General features: G+C 38.1%; 1 protein-coding gene across 6 annotated transcripts; it reads left to right on the top strand.

The window, feature by feature from the left end:
* The first annotated feature begins 3269 nt into the window (after window positions 1–3269).
* zgc:92242 (uncharacterized protein LOC436899 homolog) lies at window positions 3270–10378 on the top strand. 6 transcript variants are annotated; one of them, XM_036214107.1, is made up of 7 exons: window positions 3270–3500; window positions 6259–6384; window positions 6467–6641; window positions 8932–9046; window positions 9365–9476; window positions 9552–9633; window positions 9909–10378. In XM_036214107.1, the coding sequence occupies exons 3-7, from the start codon at window positions 6467–6469 to the stop codon at window positions 10025–10027; spliced, it is 603 nt and encodes a 200-aa protein (XP_036070000.1). In that variant the 5' UTR covers window positions 3270–3500; window positions 6259–6384; the 3' UTR covers window positions 10028–10378. The 6 variants fall into 6 exon arrangements, with proteins under 6 accessions (XP_036070000.1, XP_024138700.1, XP_024138698.1 ...); XM_024282929.2 differs by lacking the exon at window positions 3270–3500 and adding an exon at window positions 5832–5985; XM_024282932.2 differs by having other exon boundaries at window positions 3271–3500; window positions 6262–6641.
* The last annotated feature ends 4461 nt before the right edge of the window (window positions 10379–14839 follow it).

Raw genomic sequence — 14839 nt, 5'->3', positions numbered from 1 at the left:
AAAAAAAAAAAAAAAATCATGATGTTGGATAATAGTTTATAGTTAAATCTAGAATTTGGTCGTTCTCTCATAGTTGTTGTTTTGTGTATTGTATATTTATAGTTGTGCTTTTTTGTTGTAGTTGTTTTAATTTTGTTTATTGTGAAAGTTGTTGTTTTTTGTTTATATTTGCTAAAGTTGTTATTTTGTTTAATGTTTTGTTACATTTGTGTTTTTTAATCATTCTGTTATAGATGTTATTTTGTTTATCATTTTGCAATAGTTGTCATTTCGTTTAATGTTGTGTTACAGTTGTTGTTTTGTATATAATTTTGCTATAGTCGTGTTTTTTAATTATAATTATAGTTGTCATTTTACTTTTTATTTAGCTATAATTGCTATTTTGTTTAATGTTTTCTTACAGATGTTGTTTTTTTATAATTTTGTTAGTTGTGCTTTTTATTATTGTGTTATTTGTTGTTATTTTGCATATTATTTTGTTACAGTTGTTGTTTCATCATTTGGTTATAGTTGTTGTGTTTTTTATGTTGTTATATTTGTATTTTTCTGTAGTAATATTGTTGTTGTTTTGTATATTTTTTGTTATAATTGTTGTTTTGCTTGTATTTTATTATTGTATCTCTGCTTCCACTTGGTAATATGTCTGTAAAATATATATTTTTTATTATTTATTTATAGTTTAATTTATAGTTTATTTATAGTTTGATAAAAGAAAACTTTTTTTTCAATATTCAGCCATCAATTGATACTTTTGAATGAATAATTAACATCATTAAACATTATAATTAAAATAAATAAATAACTGAAATATATTTTTTTTAAATATTAAAATTAATTATGATTGTTTAGTATCGATTCATTATTTAATTTAATTAACTGATTTATTTTTTCAAAATCAATATTTATTTATTTTTTTTGGCTGCACATTTTCTTCCTGCAGTGACGTCCCTCGCCAGCAGATGGTGCTGTTCAAACACAATCCCCATTCAAATGCGCCTCAAAGCTTGACCTACAGGAACCATGAAGTGACTGGCGGGAATTTCCGCAGGTGAGCTTGTCAGATCACATCAGTGAGGGGAAAAAAAAACCTCAAATACTTCCTTGTTCTAAGACGGTAAAAATGTGTTGATATTTTATCAGCTGTGAAGAACCAAAGGTGATTGATGAAGGAAATGAAGGTCTGTGACCATAAATGTAAACTAATAATGAATGAAACTCATAAATATTTACAAGTTAGTGTAATCTAGATTACAGTTATAAATCTGTGTATTGAGATTCTATTTGTGTTTAATATATAAAATAAGGATTCCCTTTTTGCTGATCAATTTTTAACCTGTTTGCATCAGATGGTCAGAGGTGACAAACAAAGGTGTGAGTGGATCTGTAAACTGACCTTGAGTCCTCTGCCCCGAAACCACAGACAAACAGACGGGTGTCTGGTATCACTGACATGCAGGATTGAGTCAAAACGGAGGGTAACTGACAGCTGCAGGGTTTCACTCAGACTGATGGGAACGGCATTAAAGTGAAAACACAAGTTTTCTTAATCCGGTTTTTAATTAATTTTCTTTTCAACCCTTCCTGTTATGATTGGTTGTTTCTTTTTGAAATACTGAACTGTCACTGAACCATTTTTATTTTTTGTTTACACAAAACAGCCTAAAGCAGGAGAAGTTTCAAAAATACTTTTAAAAATTATGTATTTTTTTTTATTTTTAAGTTTCAAAATGGGTCAATTAGACCAAAAACATAACAGGAGAGTTGAGTCAGACGTTTGTTTCTTTATTTATTTATGTAAGACAGATACACCACATGTTAATCTAACATTTAAATGTAAAACTATAAGATTTTAGCCTAATTTCCATCTTTTATTTCTAGAGAAGTTGGTGTTCCTCAATGAAAAGTTGAGTCATCAATATGGAAAGGATAATAGAGAACAGATAACACAGATGAGACAAATTAACAAAACGTAATGGAAACAACTAAGTAAAAAAGTAGAGAAAGAATAAAAAAGTAAAATACAGAGAAGAAAAACACAGCAGCCCAGCCCATTAAACGACTTAATTGGGTCGCCAAACGAGAATAAATTTCATTGATTATAATTAATAATGCTTTTTTTTTCCCTGCAATACTCATAGATTGTTCACTACAAATAGATACTTAAAAGTTATTCTGCAGTCATGTGGAAAACTTGTTTTTCTAACATTTTTGTGTGTTTTCAAAGTAGGTTAGACTTTTTTTTATTATTATTTTAACACAGAAACGCAGCATTTGTCTCCCTGAACACATTGATGCAATCGGCACAAAAATGAGCAACAAGCCATCATTTTGAAATAATAAAAGCAACTCCCAAATGTTCTTTTCTTTAAATATTTAAATTAATTTTCAATCAAAATTATAGCATATTTTTGTCCAGATTTCATATTTTTTTTACTTAAGAGGTGAATTATCAAAACACAACAGTTCTGGTTTGATCTGCTCTCATCAAAACTTCTAATTTAGTCAAATTCTAATAGCTTTAATAAAGTTTTGTGGAAGAAAAATGTGTTTTTGAGGTTTAATTCAGTGAAATTTCTTCTTACAAAAATGTAAAGATTTAGGAAAGCTCTTTTAACTCATCTGAACAGTCTTTTTACTGTTTTTAATTTGTTTTCTGTTTTGCATTTTGAATTTTTAAAGGAATCTATAAACATTGTGAGTTGTTATCCTTAAACGTGTGTGTTTTTGTCTTAAATAATGCTGTAAATCAACTTTTATCAGGATATTTTTATTGTTGTCATTTTTATTTCCTTTGTGTTTATCTTCTACTTTGCCGTCTGTGCTTGTGTGTTTCTGGAATAGAGGAACCCCCTTTAAAACAAACCCTCCTTTGAATATAACTGTCTGAAAAACAAACACAAATATGACACAAATTTAAGTTTACACAGTGAACAAATGAAGACGTTTCCTGGAATGACAAGAGTCAAGGAAGAGGTTAGTCGTGGAATTCTGTTTGCATGAGGCTTGTTATCAGATCTGGCAACGTGAGGTGAAGCACAACTATTATGATAAATATATCAACAACCTGTTAACAGAAAAGAAAAAAACTTTAAAAATAAAAACTTACTTTAGTTGTGGTTTTGGTTGCTAGAAGAATAAATGAATAAAATCAGATTTATTTGGTTACAGAATCCTCCTTTAAGTTACATGAGGAAGCAGGTTGGAAGCTTTTTGCTTTAACTGGAAAGTAATTTAATACTTCACCCTTTTTTCTCAGATGAGGAGATAAGGAAAGAGGAGGAGGAGAGAGGAGGAGGAGGAGGAGGAGGAGGCAGAGCAGTTAAAGCAGGGATGTCAGGCCGTCCCACTCCCATTCAGCCCAAACGCAGCAGAGCAGAAAGGAGCTTGAACGCCACGGCGGCTGATGACTGACCTGATACCGACTCGTCTGCGTCACACTCTCATCATACCAAACCCACAGAGGCGCTGAGGGCTGCAGCCCGGCCAGGCGATGCTCCTGAGTGAGTCCGCTCTCCCTCCTCTTCCTCCTCTCGTCTTTTGTTGCTCCACTGCCGTTCCACGGCCCGTCCGAGGTCATTTATCTCTGGCAGTTTTCTTTGTCGCTGCTGTTTGCTGAGCCTGAGACTTAACAAACTTTCCTCTCAGTATTCCCTGCACATGCCGGTCCCTCCTCTCCCAGCTTTTCTCTCCTGTTGATGTGTGAGCGCCGGGCAAAAGGAGAGGTTTGCCCTGAAACCATGAGGAGTGTGTGAATGCTGCTCTTGTTTTTGTGAGCTGCATGCTTTTAGATTTAAGTATAGGGAGCATGTGAGAGCGCCATAAAGAAAGAGTCTAACACAGCGGGATGTTTGCTTCAGATAAGAGGACACATTTGTCCCCAATTATCATCTTTTCTTGCAGCATCGAAGTGAAACAAACAATCAAATCTGCTTTTCTTCTTAAGGGAAATACTCAAATGACAAAAGCCTTTAAGGGACAAGAACCAAAAAAATGACCGGAGATGCAGAAAAGGTTTAATGCACAAATAGAAGCAGGTTTGACAGTAAAAGTTTGCTTAAAGCCATCCAACAACGTGAGGTTTTCATTTTTGCTTTTGATTCTAATTTCCTGATGAAATTCCTGGAATTCTTTGAACTAAACGTTGAAGTATTATTGATTTTGAAACAATCTGAATACTTCTTAAAGACCCACTCCAATGAAAATGGTGTTTTGAATATGTTTTCTGAGACATTTTTCTGATGATTGAGGAAAAACATTTTAAAAAAATGAGTTTAAAATTGGATTTCTGAGTATTTTTTTATTCAAATAGTCATGAATTAGGAGCAGACGAAAAAAATATTGTTTAAATATAATACCTCTTCGACCGACATTTTCACCATTTTTGTTGCACCGATAATGTGAAGTTGGGGTCATAGGGGGCAGTAAGCTAGAGGGGGAAACAGAGAACTTTCAGCAGCCGGAAGGGGTTGCTCCGCCCCAACATTTCTAATGAACTCCTAAAATCAATACAGGATTTTAGATATTGACTAAAGATCTAAAGATTTTGGCTAAAAACAATATAATCATGATTAAAAGATACGGTGGCCCTGAAGGGTCATAACACTTTAAGTTCACAACGAATTAGTCACAACACAACACTTCAAGTTCATAAAACCACACTAAGTTCACAACACTTTAGGGTCACAACACTTTAAGTTTACAACACAACACATTAAGTCAAAACAGAAGTTGCACTGCTTTTTAATTTTATACAGAAAGCTGCAGTAGGAATAAACGAGAAGCAAGCAGTGGTGAAGGTTGTAAAGTCTTCAGGATTAAGTAAAAAAATGTTCCACACAATGAGTAATAGATAACATGCTAGCTCGTTGCTAGGACGCCATATTGGAATGGTATAGATGCTTGTTTACTGTGTTATATTTGTACGAACAGCTGGAAAACAAGAATGTGACTTTTTGCTAGTACTTTATTGCTGTAAGCAGTAAAGGAGAACTTCTAGAAAACATTTGATCAAGATCTGAGTGAGTTTACTCTCAATAGTGAACATTTAGGCTGATCTTATAGCCAATTTGAAGTCAATGGCAGCTTTAGACTTCCCACTATTTCTACATTACCGATCTTTTTCGTTTTATGGAGGATGTGTGTTAGACCTCAGATCGGACCAGACGACCCGCTGGCAATTAGATTACTAAGTGGAGAAAAATAAACTAACCGGATTTCCTCAGTAGGGAAGAGTCCATCAGCGCTGAATCTACTAATTTACTGTGTTTTCTAAGACGTGTTGTATTGTTTTCATACCATTCCAATATGGCGTCGCTCTTTACGCATCTTGGACAATAGTAAAAAGCCTGCATGTCACCTCTAGTGATATATAACTCATTGGTTTCACACGGCAACCTAACATTACCGGTGTAAATGGTGAGCAGTGTTACAGCTATTCAGCCGTACAGACGAGGAAAACGAAGATCTATTTGTCTGCAAGTGGATTCATCGGAATGGAGCGGAGCAGGATTCTTGTGGCTCCACCCAGCGCATTTTCTACATCACACATACAATCTTTTTTCAACTGCATCTTTCTGTCTAATCCTGATTTACAAAATAATGAATAAATTAATACTCAGTGATGTAATTTTGAGCTTAGTTTTCTTTATAAATGAAAAAAATCCTACATTTTCTCATCGGAGTGATGCTTTATCATGTTTTACAAAAATATATCTGAAAATAAAGCAGAACAACTATTTATTTCAAGAGATTTTCGTGTTCCCCATATTAGAGCGTCTCAGCCGCACATTGGTCAACAGTTATCTCAGACTTGAATCTCATTGGCTCCTGCTAAGCAACAGCTGGTTGCACACTTTTTAAAAAGTGCTGGTGTCACCGGCTGTGCTTCCATGTCCACACACACAAGGTTAATGTCATTTTCAGGACCTCCTACTGACTCTGAACCGAAAGGGTCACAGAGGTCGACAAGCGCACACAAAGAAAAAAGTAAGTCTGTAAAAATTCTACCAGACGGGAGAGCGTTTCCTTTCAGCGTCTGTGGCTGCTGCCTCCAGATAGCATGGAGTCCCCCCGCCCAGTGCGAGGGCGTGTTTTGACGTCCTGTTTGCTGTGAATGTTTGAAAGCCCACCAGCGCGTGCACACGTTTCCCTCGGCATTGTGGGGGATTTGCTTTGTTTTCTGCCTGCCAGAACTCTATTGAAGAGAAAGCGGCCAAAACAACGCGAGAGATCTAATCTGTCTGTCTCTCTGACCCACAGCAGCAACCTTCTTTGCACCTCCTGAGAGCTCTCCACAAAGGACCTCCTCCGACCGTTTGGCACGCACCTGATCCCTGTTCTTCAGGAGAAAAAAAAACAAAGAAATCCGACTCTTGAGCAGAGCAGGTAAAGGAGCCATCACAACCTGCCTCTACTGCTGAAACTAGACACACCAGACTAAAGTGGCGGCCATCTTTGGTGCCTGAAGATGTTGGAGAAAATCCTTAAGGACATGTGGGTGGAGCCGGAGTTGCTGGAGGCCCTAAATGAAGAGCAGAAGAAGATCCTCTTCCTAAAGATGAGAGAGGAGCAGGTGCGCCGCTGGACCGAGAGGGAAGAGAGGGAAGAGAAAGAAGGACGGAGCAACACCCAGACCAAGAAAGGTATAGAAAGAGCAGTGAGGGTGAAACCTGCAGCACAAACCAATGAAGAAACTGTATCATAGCTGGGTTTAATTCATTTTCTTTTACTTGTATATTAAATTCAAAGGCAGTTATTAACAGTGTAACAGAACAAAATACAGATGAGACAAAAGAGTTCTTGACTAATAACACACCCAGCTACTCCAGTGTAATTTGCTGCTAACATCTTTGGTAAAATGACTAGTTCTGACTGTCTCCAGACAAGTTAACCAGTCAGAAAAATGTAAAGTACAGCTTTCAAACACTAAATGAATGTTTGCGACCAACTAGAGTTTCTGGGAAATCGCCAAACCCATCAAACCCACAATTTGTTATGTTGTTACACAGTGTTGTTCTGAGACAGCAGGAACAACCCTTTACTGTATCAACAAAAGTCAACAGATTAGTAAGGTCATTTTTAATTAGTTTTCATGCTAAGCTAATAGCTTTAGCATTAGCATCCTGAGATCTGCCAACAAAACCCTAAATTTCATTTTTTTGTAATTTTAAGTACTCACTTCTCTTCAACTTTTTGTTTACTATCTCTCCTGCTACCCTACAGCCCCCCACAACCCCCAAGCTAACATTAGCGGTGCACCAAAAACTGCAAGAAGTGGACAGTTTTGAGCCACATGTCAGCTCAGACCTACTTAGATCTATTTGTCTGCAAGGGGATGTAACGGAAAGGAAGCTGTTGCACCAATTTCACTTTTTCCAACAGAATTTCAATAAGAAAATACTCAGAAAAGCAACTTTAAGCTTCATTTTCTTCATATATGTCCAACGTATCAAGAAAAATGCCTCAAGAACATGTTAAAGTGGGTCTGCAAAGACCTTAAGATGCAGCCGCTCCTCTCTACAATCCTCCAAAACCCCTCCAACCCAAAATACGGGGGCAACCCCCATACAAGTGCTTGGAACTAAGGCTTTAGGATAGGGGTCTCAAACTGGGGGCCATTTGCAGCCCCCAAGTTACTATTCTGCAGCCCTCGCCTAAATATGAAACTTTAATGTCTACTAACTAAACAATATCTTCTGCTTGTCCATGCTTCTTTGATGCTAATTTTGTGATTTTCAGCTTATAAGTTATAAAATTTGAATGGTGAAAAAATGGATGTGAAACTGCTATTTCACACAATCCCTTAACTCCTTTCTGTCTGCATCCACTGAAGGCGTTTATCTGACCCTCCAACAGGCTGCGTTACCTCAGCTGCTTCAGCTCCACCATGCTGTGTGTACGTCTGTAACACAAAACCTTTATCTCCACCACTCAAACCGTCCTGTGGGCTAAAAACTAAATACGATTGAGCAAAGCTTGCGGTTTTGGGGGCGTTGCCGCGCTTAAACCTACTTATTAGGTTACCATCTTTGTTTACCCAATCTGTGCCGTGTCACCTGAGAGGCTGTGCGTTACACAATATACACTCCAGTTTGGATCTTTCATTCTGTCTTCACTGTGTGGTGTGGTGGGAGGGAAAGACCAAGTCTAAAAATATAATTTGCAAACACTGGCTCAATTAAGGCTTAAAATGTTAGCTCAGATTTCTGTGACACGTCACGGTTTTTTGTTTTCTGTTAGCAGACACGCCGACTCTGCGGTGGTGTGTGTGTGCGTCTTATCGCATTTACAGCCGTGACCATAAAGGTGTGCTGGCAGACCTTCTGTGACTTATAGAAAAGGTCGTCTTTGGTGGCCTTTCGCTGAGACGCCCACATGTGTGTCAGCACACAAACATACAAGTCATCTAAAGAATGAACACAAATACCAAGTTTTAACGTCAGTAGAAATGCGATTTAGTAGGGGGGGGGTTAGACCAAACGAAAAGCCACACCTCCTCTGTGATGTCATGGCAGGTAGTAGGAGTCTTTATCAGGCAGTTTGAAGTCATGGAAAACATCACAATGAGTTATTTTTGACTTAACAGACTCAACATTTTTCCATTGATGATCCCTGAGATATTTTATTAACCTAATGGAACAAATATACACAGATAAGAGGAAATATTTCCTGATGGTTAGTTTTTATTTTGCATTTTTTTGTCTGTTTTGTAGATTTAAATGTATGTTTGTGGCAGAAAAGCAGCTAAAGATATGGTCAAAGGAGGTCAAAGTCTACTTCAAGGCTGAGTCTATTTTCTTGTACGACAGCACCACCTACTGGCTGAAATTTATACTACTGGAGAGTCTAACTGATTTTCTGTCACTTTATTAATTTTCTTCTAGGTTTATAAATCTTGAATGACCTTTTTTTTTTTTTTTCTCCCACATGCAGCTTCAAGTAAACACGTGTCGTGGCTTCTCGGTCGGGATGGGGACGTGAGCGTCAGCGTGATAGGAGAGGTGGACGAATTCAGGTCCTCCAAAATCCTGCAGAACCTCCAGACCAGGTCAGAAATACAGCACTTTAGTTAAAGTTATACAATGAATGTAAAGTCTGACAAACAGATTTTTAAATACTTGCACCAGTTGTGCTTTTTTTTTTTTTTTTTTTTAAAAAAAATGTGGCTAATAAGATTGCATTTTTAGGATGGCTGGGTTAGCAGAGCGCCATGTTGCTGAGCTGAAACAGAAGCAAATCCTTGCTACAGATTTGGTTGAGAACAGCTGCGAGCTAAACAGTTTAGGGATCAGTCAGTTATTTACTAGCCAATTGATTGGGAGGTTGACTGTGAGTGGGACTGAACAGGGACGTCTTTGTCTTCCAGACTCCACACTGATAATATGAATGGCATCCAGACGGCGGACTTGCTGCCAGGAAGAGAGGCCCAGCAGCTCAGCTTCAAAGACAACGTCAAGCTGCCCCTCGCAGATGTGAACGTGAGTCTGAGCGTGGGGTTTGGGGACATAGAAAAAAAAAAAACCTCTCTGACCGTCACACTCATTTGCACACAGGAAGAACCGGTTTCGTCGAACGGCCAATCGTCTGAGGAGGGTTTTAGTGCCGACGGCGACCTGAAAGACCCCGCAAAGGACGGTGAGTCAGGCGGCAGCTCGGACAACATAAGCCACTGGGATCCTCTCCGCAGGCCCCATTTTGGTAGCCATGGCAACCAGCCGCTCAAAGCCCAGCTGTCAGACACAGAGAGGGCCAGCCTGGAGGACAGAGGTGAAAAAAGACGAGCTTGTGCAAGGAGAAGCGGGACGTTTTTACGGCAACCAAACTGCTGTTTAGATTGTAGTACAAGAAATAAAGTGTGAAAATCGATTTTTGTTTTGAGGTAAACTCAATTTGACTTATTTTTTCGTCAGGTTGTGTAACAGAGCTCAAGAAGACGTTTGCAGACCATCCCCACAACACATCACCTGCCCGCCCCAGACCGCTCATACCTGACAAACCGGCTCACCTACAGAGGACGGCGCACAGTTGACGGGTGTAGGACTGCATCCACCCCGCTGCAAGACGACACTCGACCCTCAGAGAGCCAAAGGTTACATTACTGAGCGTGCTCAGCTCCACGCAAGCGCCACAGCTCGCTTAGGAAAAAGGCCAAAGCATCGATGAACTGAACATCACTGCACGATTTGATGTTTAGATCTGACCTGAACAGCAAAACCAAAGAGATTCCAGATGAAATTTGAGCTCAAACATAGTTTGTCACTTGCAGAGACACAAAAGCTTTGGTTAAAAAAGTAAATTTACCACTCAAATGCCACAAGAAACTGTTTTTCTTCAACCGAAACAAATGTGAACTGAATAAATCATCCTGCTCCCCCCTGTATTGATTTAACGTTTTAAATGTAGTCTCTGTTTGTGATCCCTGTAAGTGCCGTTTAACGCCACGGGCTCGAAACTGGACTCAGCCTGCTGCCTCCTGCGCATCAGCTGATCGGACGCTCCGGGGATGCATAAAAACCGCTGGATCCGCAGTGAAACGATAAACAAACTGCCGGCTACGAATGTTGCACTTTTATCTTGAAAGGCCTTTGCAATCCTTCACATTCACAAATGAGCAGTTAAGTACATTCATTGACAAGTACTGACCTGCTGATCAGGATGCCCCCCTCCAGGGTTAGTCTTGCTCAAGAAGACTTTGTCCCTACTGCTGATGAATTATTAGGGGAAATCACTGAATGAAGGCATTGTGGGGCAACAACAGAACATCGGATCCTCCAGTATGCTGGATTTGAAAGAAAAGCTGGAAATGTAGTATTTAATTAAAGTTTTCTAATGCATTAGCCAGCTAAGAGGTTGATTTTCACTCCACAAAAGAGATCACCATGTCTTTTTTCTTTTCTACTGCAAACTTTTGCAGTCCTGTCTACCAGCCTTGAATATTTATTTGTAAATAAAGGCTGAAAGCTGCCTAAGCAAGCATGACGGTTCTACTCATTTTGGCTAAAACTGTATTTTGCAAGTTTAAAAAAGGAAATAAAGACAGTTAGCTTTGGTATAAAGTGACCTAATTTTACGAGTTTAACTGTAATTGATTTTAATTTAACTTAAGGGCAGCGTACAAAGGTTGTTTGTGAGAGAACTGCACTAAAACAGTGAGATAAAGTTAGCATGAAATTAGCTTGGTTAGCATGCTAATTAGCATTAAGTTTTTGCAGACGTTTAATAAAAGTTTGATGGCACAAACAGTTAGCTTGGAACATTTTGTTTAAGCTAAACAACACGACTTTATATAATAAAAGTACCTTTTACTTACTGATTGTATAAGAGAACTGGATAGAGAAGCTCCTCCCACCTCATCTTCAAACAGGAAGTTCCTGCTGTGTTGACAAGATTTTCAAAATTGATCGAAAAACTTGTTTAGCGGTTAAAAAGTCAGCTTAACTTCAACACATTACAAATTACATACATTTTTTAAAATGTTATTTCTCATATTTTTATATATTTTTTTATTTATTTCTATTTTTTTAACCAACACCCAGTTTAAGCTTTTTGTTCTATGTCAGGTGAAATTTGTTTAACCCCGGAAAACCCAGAATATACATTTTTTGAGTTAATTTGACATTTTAAAAAAAATACTTATAGGCAGCAGCAATTAAAATAAAAAATGAAATTAATACATAAAATAAAGACAAAAAATAAAAAATAAATTTATTGAAAATTTTTTTTTACCAAAAAGTGAATGTATACAGCAGCCAAATCTGACACTGAGGTCTCCAGGAGAAAATACAATATTTTACTGCAGCTTTACTTTGGTTTCCTTAAGTTTCCAAATAAATGAGGATATGACCCTGTGTAGCCTAAATTCTAAATAAATTCCTCTAAAGTGAAAATACTTAAAGAAACATTTTTAAAATCCTTAATAATCATCAACAGATTGTCATTTTCAGGGCTTGGAAAGATAAAACTGACTGTTTGGTCACATTTATGGGAAAACAACCGCCACAAATCAAATAGTTATGAGTATTTCATCTTCAATATCTGCTATTTAACTGTAAAATAAACATCTAATGAGATTATAAGAGCAGTCTTGTGTTTATCTTCCTCTGAATTGCAAAAAATGTTAAGGAGAAGCAGAACAGCAGTTACCTATTCATTGGGATGCATCAGAAAACATGCCACGGGAGATCAAACAAACTGCGCACACAGCTGATTAGCATGCGGTTAAGTCTGAGACAGAGGGCGAGACGCTTGGGGAGACAGGGCAAATGAGAATGCGGTCACGGGAGGCAAAACGTCACACTCAACTCAATAAACCCCTGCCGCATTCCCTCGCCTCCTCCACACCCTCAGCCTGCATGTGTGCGTGTGTCTGTCCACCCATATATCTTGAATCATGTGACTTAACACGAGCAGTCATGCACACAGTGTGAAAAGCCCCACTATATATAGAAGGACGGTGTTGGGTTTCCCAGTCATACATTGTAGCAGCTCCTTCATCTTTGTTCTGCAAGGAAGTGTCCATCAATGACTTCTTGTAATGTAATCTGTCTCTTTTAGTTGGTAAAATTCAAGCAATTCCGGGAGTTATTTTTTGGCGTGAGTGCAAGTTTCTGCTGACTGTTCAAACTCGTATGACTTTAGAGCCTTATTCTGCATAAAAACAGACTTAATTTAGCAAAATAATGCATTTATATGTTAAAAAAGGGTTTTAAAGCTCAAGTTTTGTCCAAATTACTTATAATAGTGATTTTAAATCAAGTTTTTGTATTTTTTAAAAGAAAATCTGGCTTTGGGAGTGTTGCCTTATGGGTATTCTGATAGTAACAAAGTTGTTCTGGGAAGTTAATGAGTAAGTAACAGAGAGACTCATCGGAGCAGAACCTGCTGCAGCTAAAAGCTCACCAACAAAGAGGAATCATGTCAGTCTTCAGCGTCTTCATGAAGTCAGGTTTCTGGGAAAACTTACCCACAGATTTAAGAGAACAGACCCACAGGGCAGAACTAGCCCAGTCAAGAAAAAAAAAAACATCAACCGTCAAATTCTCAGGAGGAAACCCGGTTTCAGTCCAAATATCCCACTGTATAATGAGCAGCCAATTTCAATTCATGGATTAAATGAAACACTTAACCCTGTCAGGTAACAGAGACACTAAATGATTAGCCACATAATGAGGAAGAGGCATTGTTTACCAAAATAGAAGAGTGGGATTTCATCTCCTCACTGTTTCATTTGTGGTACAATTATAAACAATGTCGATCAAAACTGGAAAAAGCTGTTATTTACAAAAATTACCAGCAATTTGCAAGTACCTATGATTATCATATTGCTCTCCATCTTTAGCACTGTTCCTTAAAAAAAGAACACATCATAAAACCATCTCTAAATGCTTTCTGAAAAGCAGAACGCTTCACTCTGGGAACAAGAGCTCCTAAAATCTGAACAAACGAGTCTCGTGGAAACCTTTGAGGCTTATCGTTAAGGCCTTCATGTTAAAGGTTACAAGAATGAAAGTTGGAATTATACCATCATATCAACATTACACAGAGGAGAGAATTCAACATGTATATGCTTAAGTCACAACTACTCTTGTGGGTGGATATCAGTGAAAAAACCTGTGGAGGAAAGTTTTAAACCACTCGGTGAGTCTGTAGAGCAGAAATGTTCATGCACAAACCCTGCAGACTTCATAAAGACCCAGATAGTGCTGTTACATGATATGCTCATCCTCTTTGCATACTGTCTGATAAACCTGGGGAGAGTAGAAAATCAGAGCGTAGTTCCTGCAGACACTTGCGTATCATCTGCATACCCCAGCATTTGTGTGCAGTCAGTAAGAGACAGGACTCACGCTTAACCAACACCTAGAGCAGAGATTGGGCAAAGTTTCTTACTCGTGGGCCACAAAGGGTTCTAAAATTTGACAGAAGTCACAGGATCAGGACAAAAACAGGCCTTAATCGGGATTGAAAAGGACTTTTTCAAAAGTGCCATTTTCACCAATGGGTCGACGTCCCTCAGGGAAAAACTCAAACAAACGCAGCGTTCATGTGGTGTTGGAATAATCGGGAAAATGACTGCCCGACTTGGGAATCACACATGAATATAAGACAAACAAATATTTTGACAGTTCATAAACAAAGGTGAATTTATTTGTAGTTCGCCATGGAAACACTCGAACTACAAGGAAAATAAAATAATATTGGAAAATCATTTATTCCAGTTCGGAACAGTTTAAAAGCCCCCGGTGAGGCAGGGAACGCTGTGCCTCACCTGCAAAATGCAGCTTAAAAACTGCATAATTACAATAAAGAAAGTGACTAATTTTCGAAATATGTGCGACCAGTGTTGAACTTGTTTCTTGGCCACACAGACCAAGGGGTTAGAATTACAGTTAGGATTAAACCACCAAATACTCCCCTAGTCAGCATTTCATTGCTACCCTAGCGGATGGGTCAAATGCAGAGAACAAAAATCACACATCTAATGGGACTCCAACATTAAATATGTGCAAACAACAACAAGATTTAGCCTAGGACGTGCTTAAAATATGCAGCAGCGTGCATCTTGGCTGCATGTATTTTCATGTGGTCAACTTGAATTTCTATCAGTTTTTGTGCTGGTTGTATGTAAATAAGTGCAAATAACAGTCTATAAATACAGTTAGCCATAACCGGAAGTAAATAGGGAGCCTGATTTTAAACCGGAAGTATGTCAATTTCTCCACAGAGTTAGCAAAAAAACTTTCATTTTAGATGCGGAATACCGTATATCTTCCATTTGTGTCTTGTTTTTAATTGATTCCAGATCAAACAGGTGTTCATTGGTTTAGACGCGGGGCTCCTT

Source organism: Oryzias melastigma, linkage group LG10 (genome assembly GCF_002922805.2).
Source record: "Oryzias melastigma strain HK-1 linkage group LG10, ASM292280v2, whole genome shotgun sequence".
NCBI classification, from domain to species: Eukaryota; Metazoa; Chordata; class Actinopteri; order Beloniformes; family Adrianichthyidae; genus Oryzias; species Oryzias melastigma.
The sequence above is the reverse complement of the archived record's forward strand: the minus strand, read 5'-3'. Positions and strand labels throughout refer to the sequence as shown.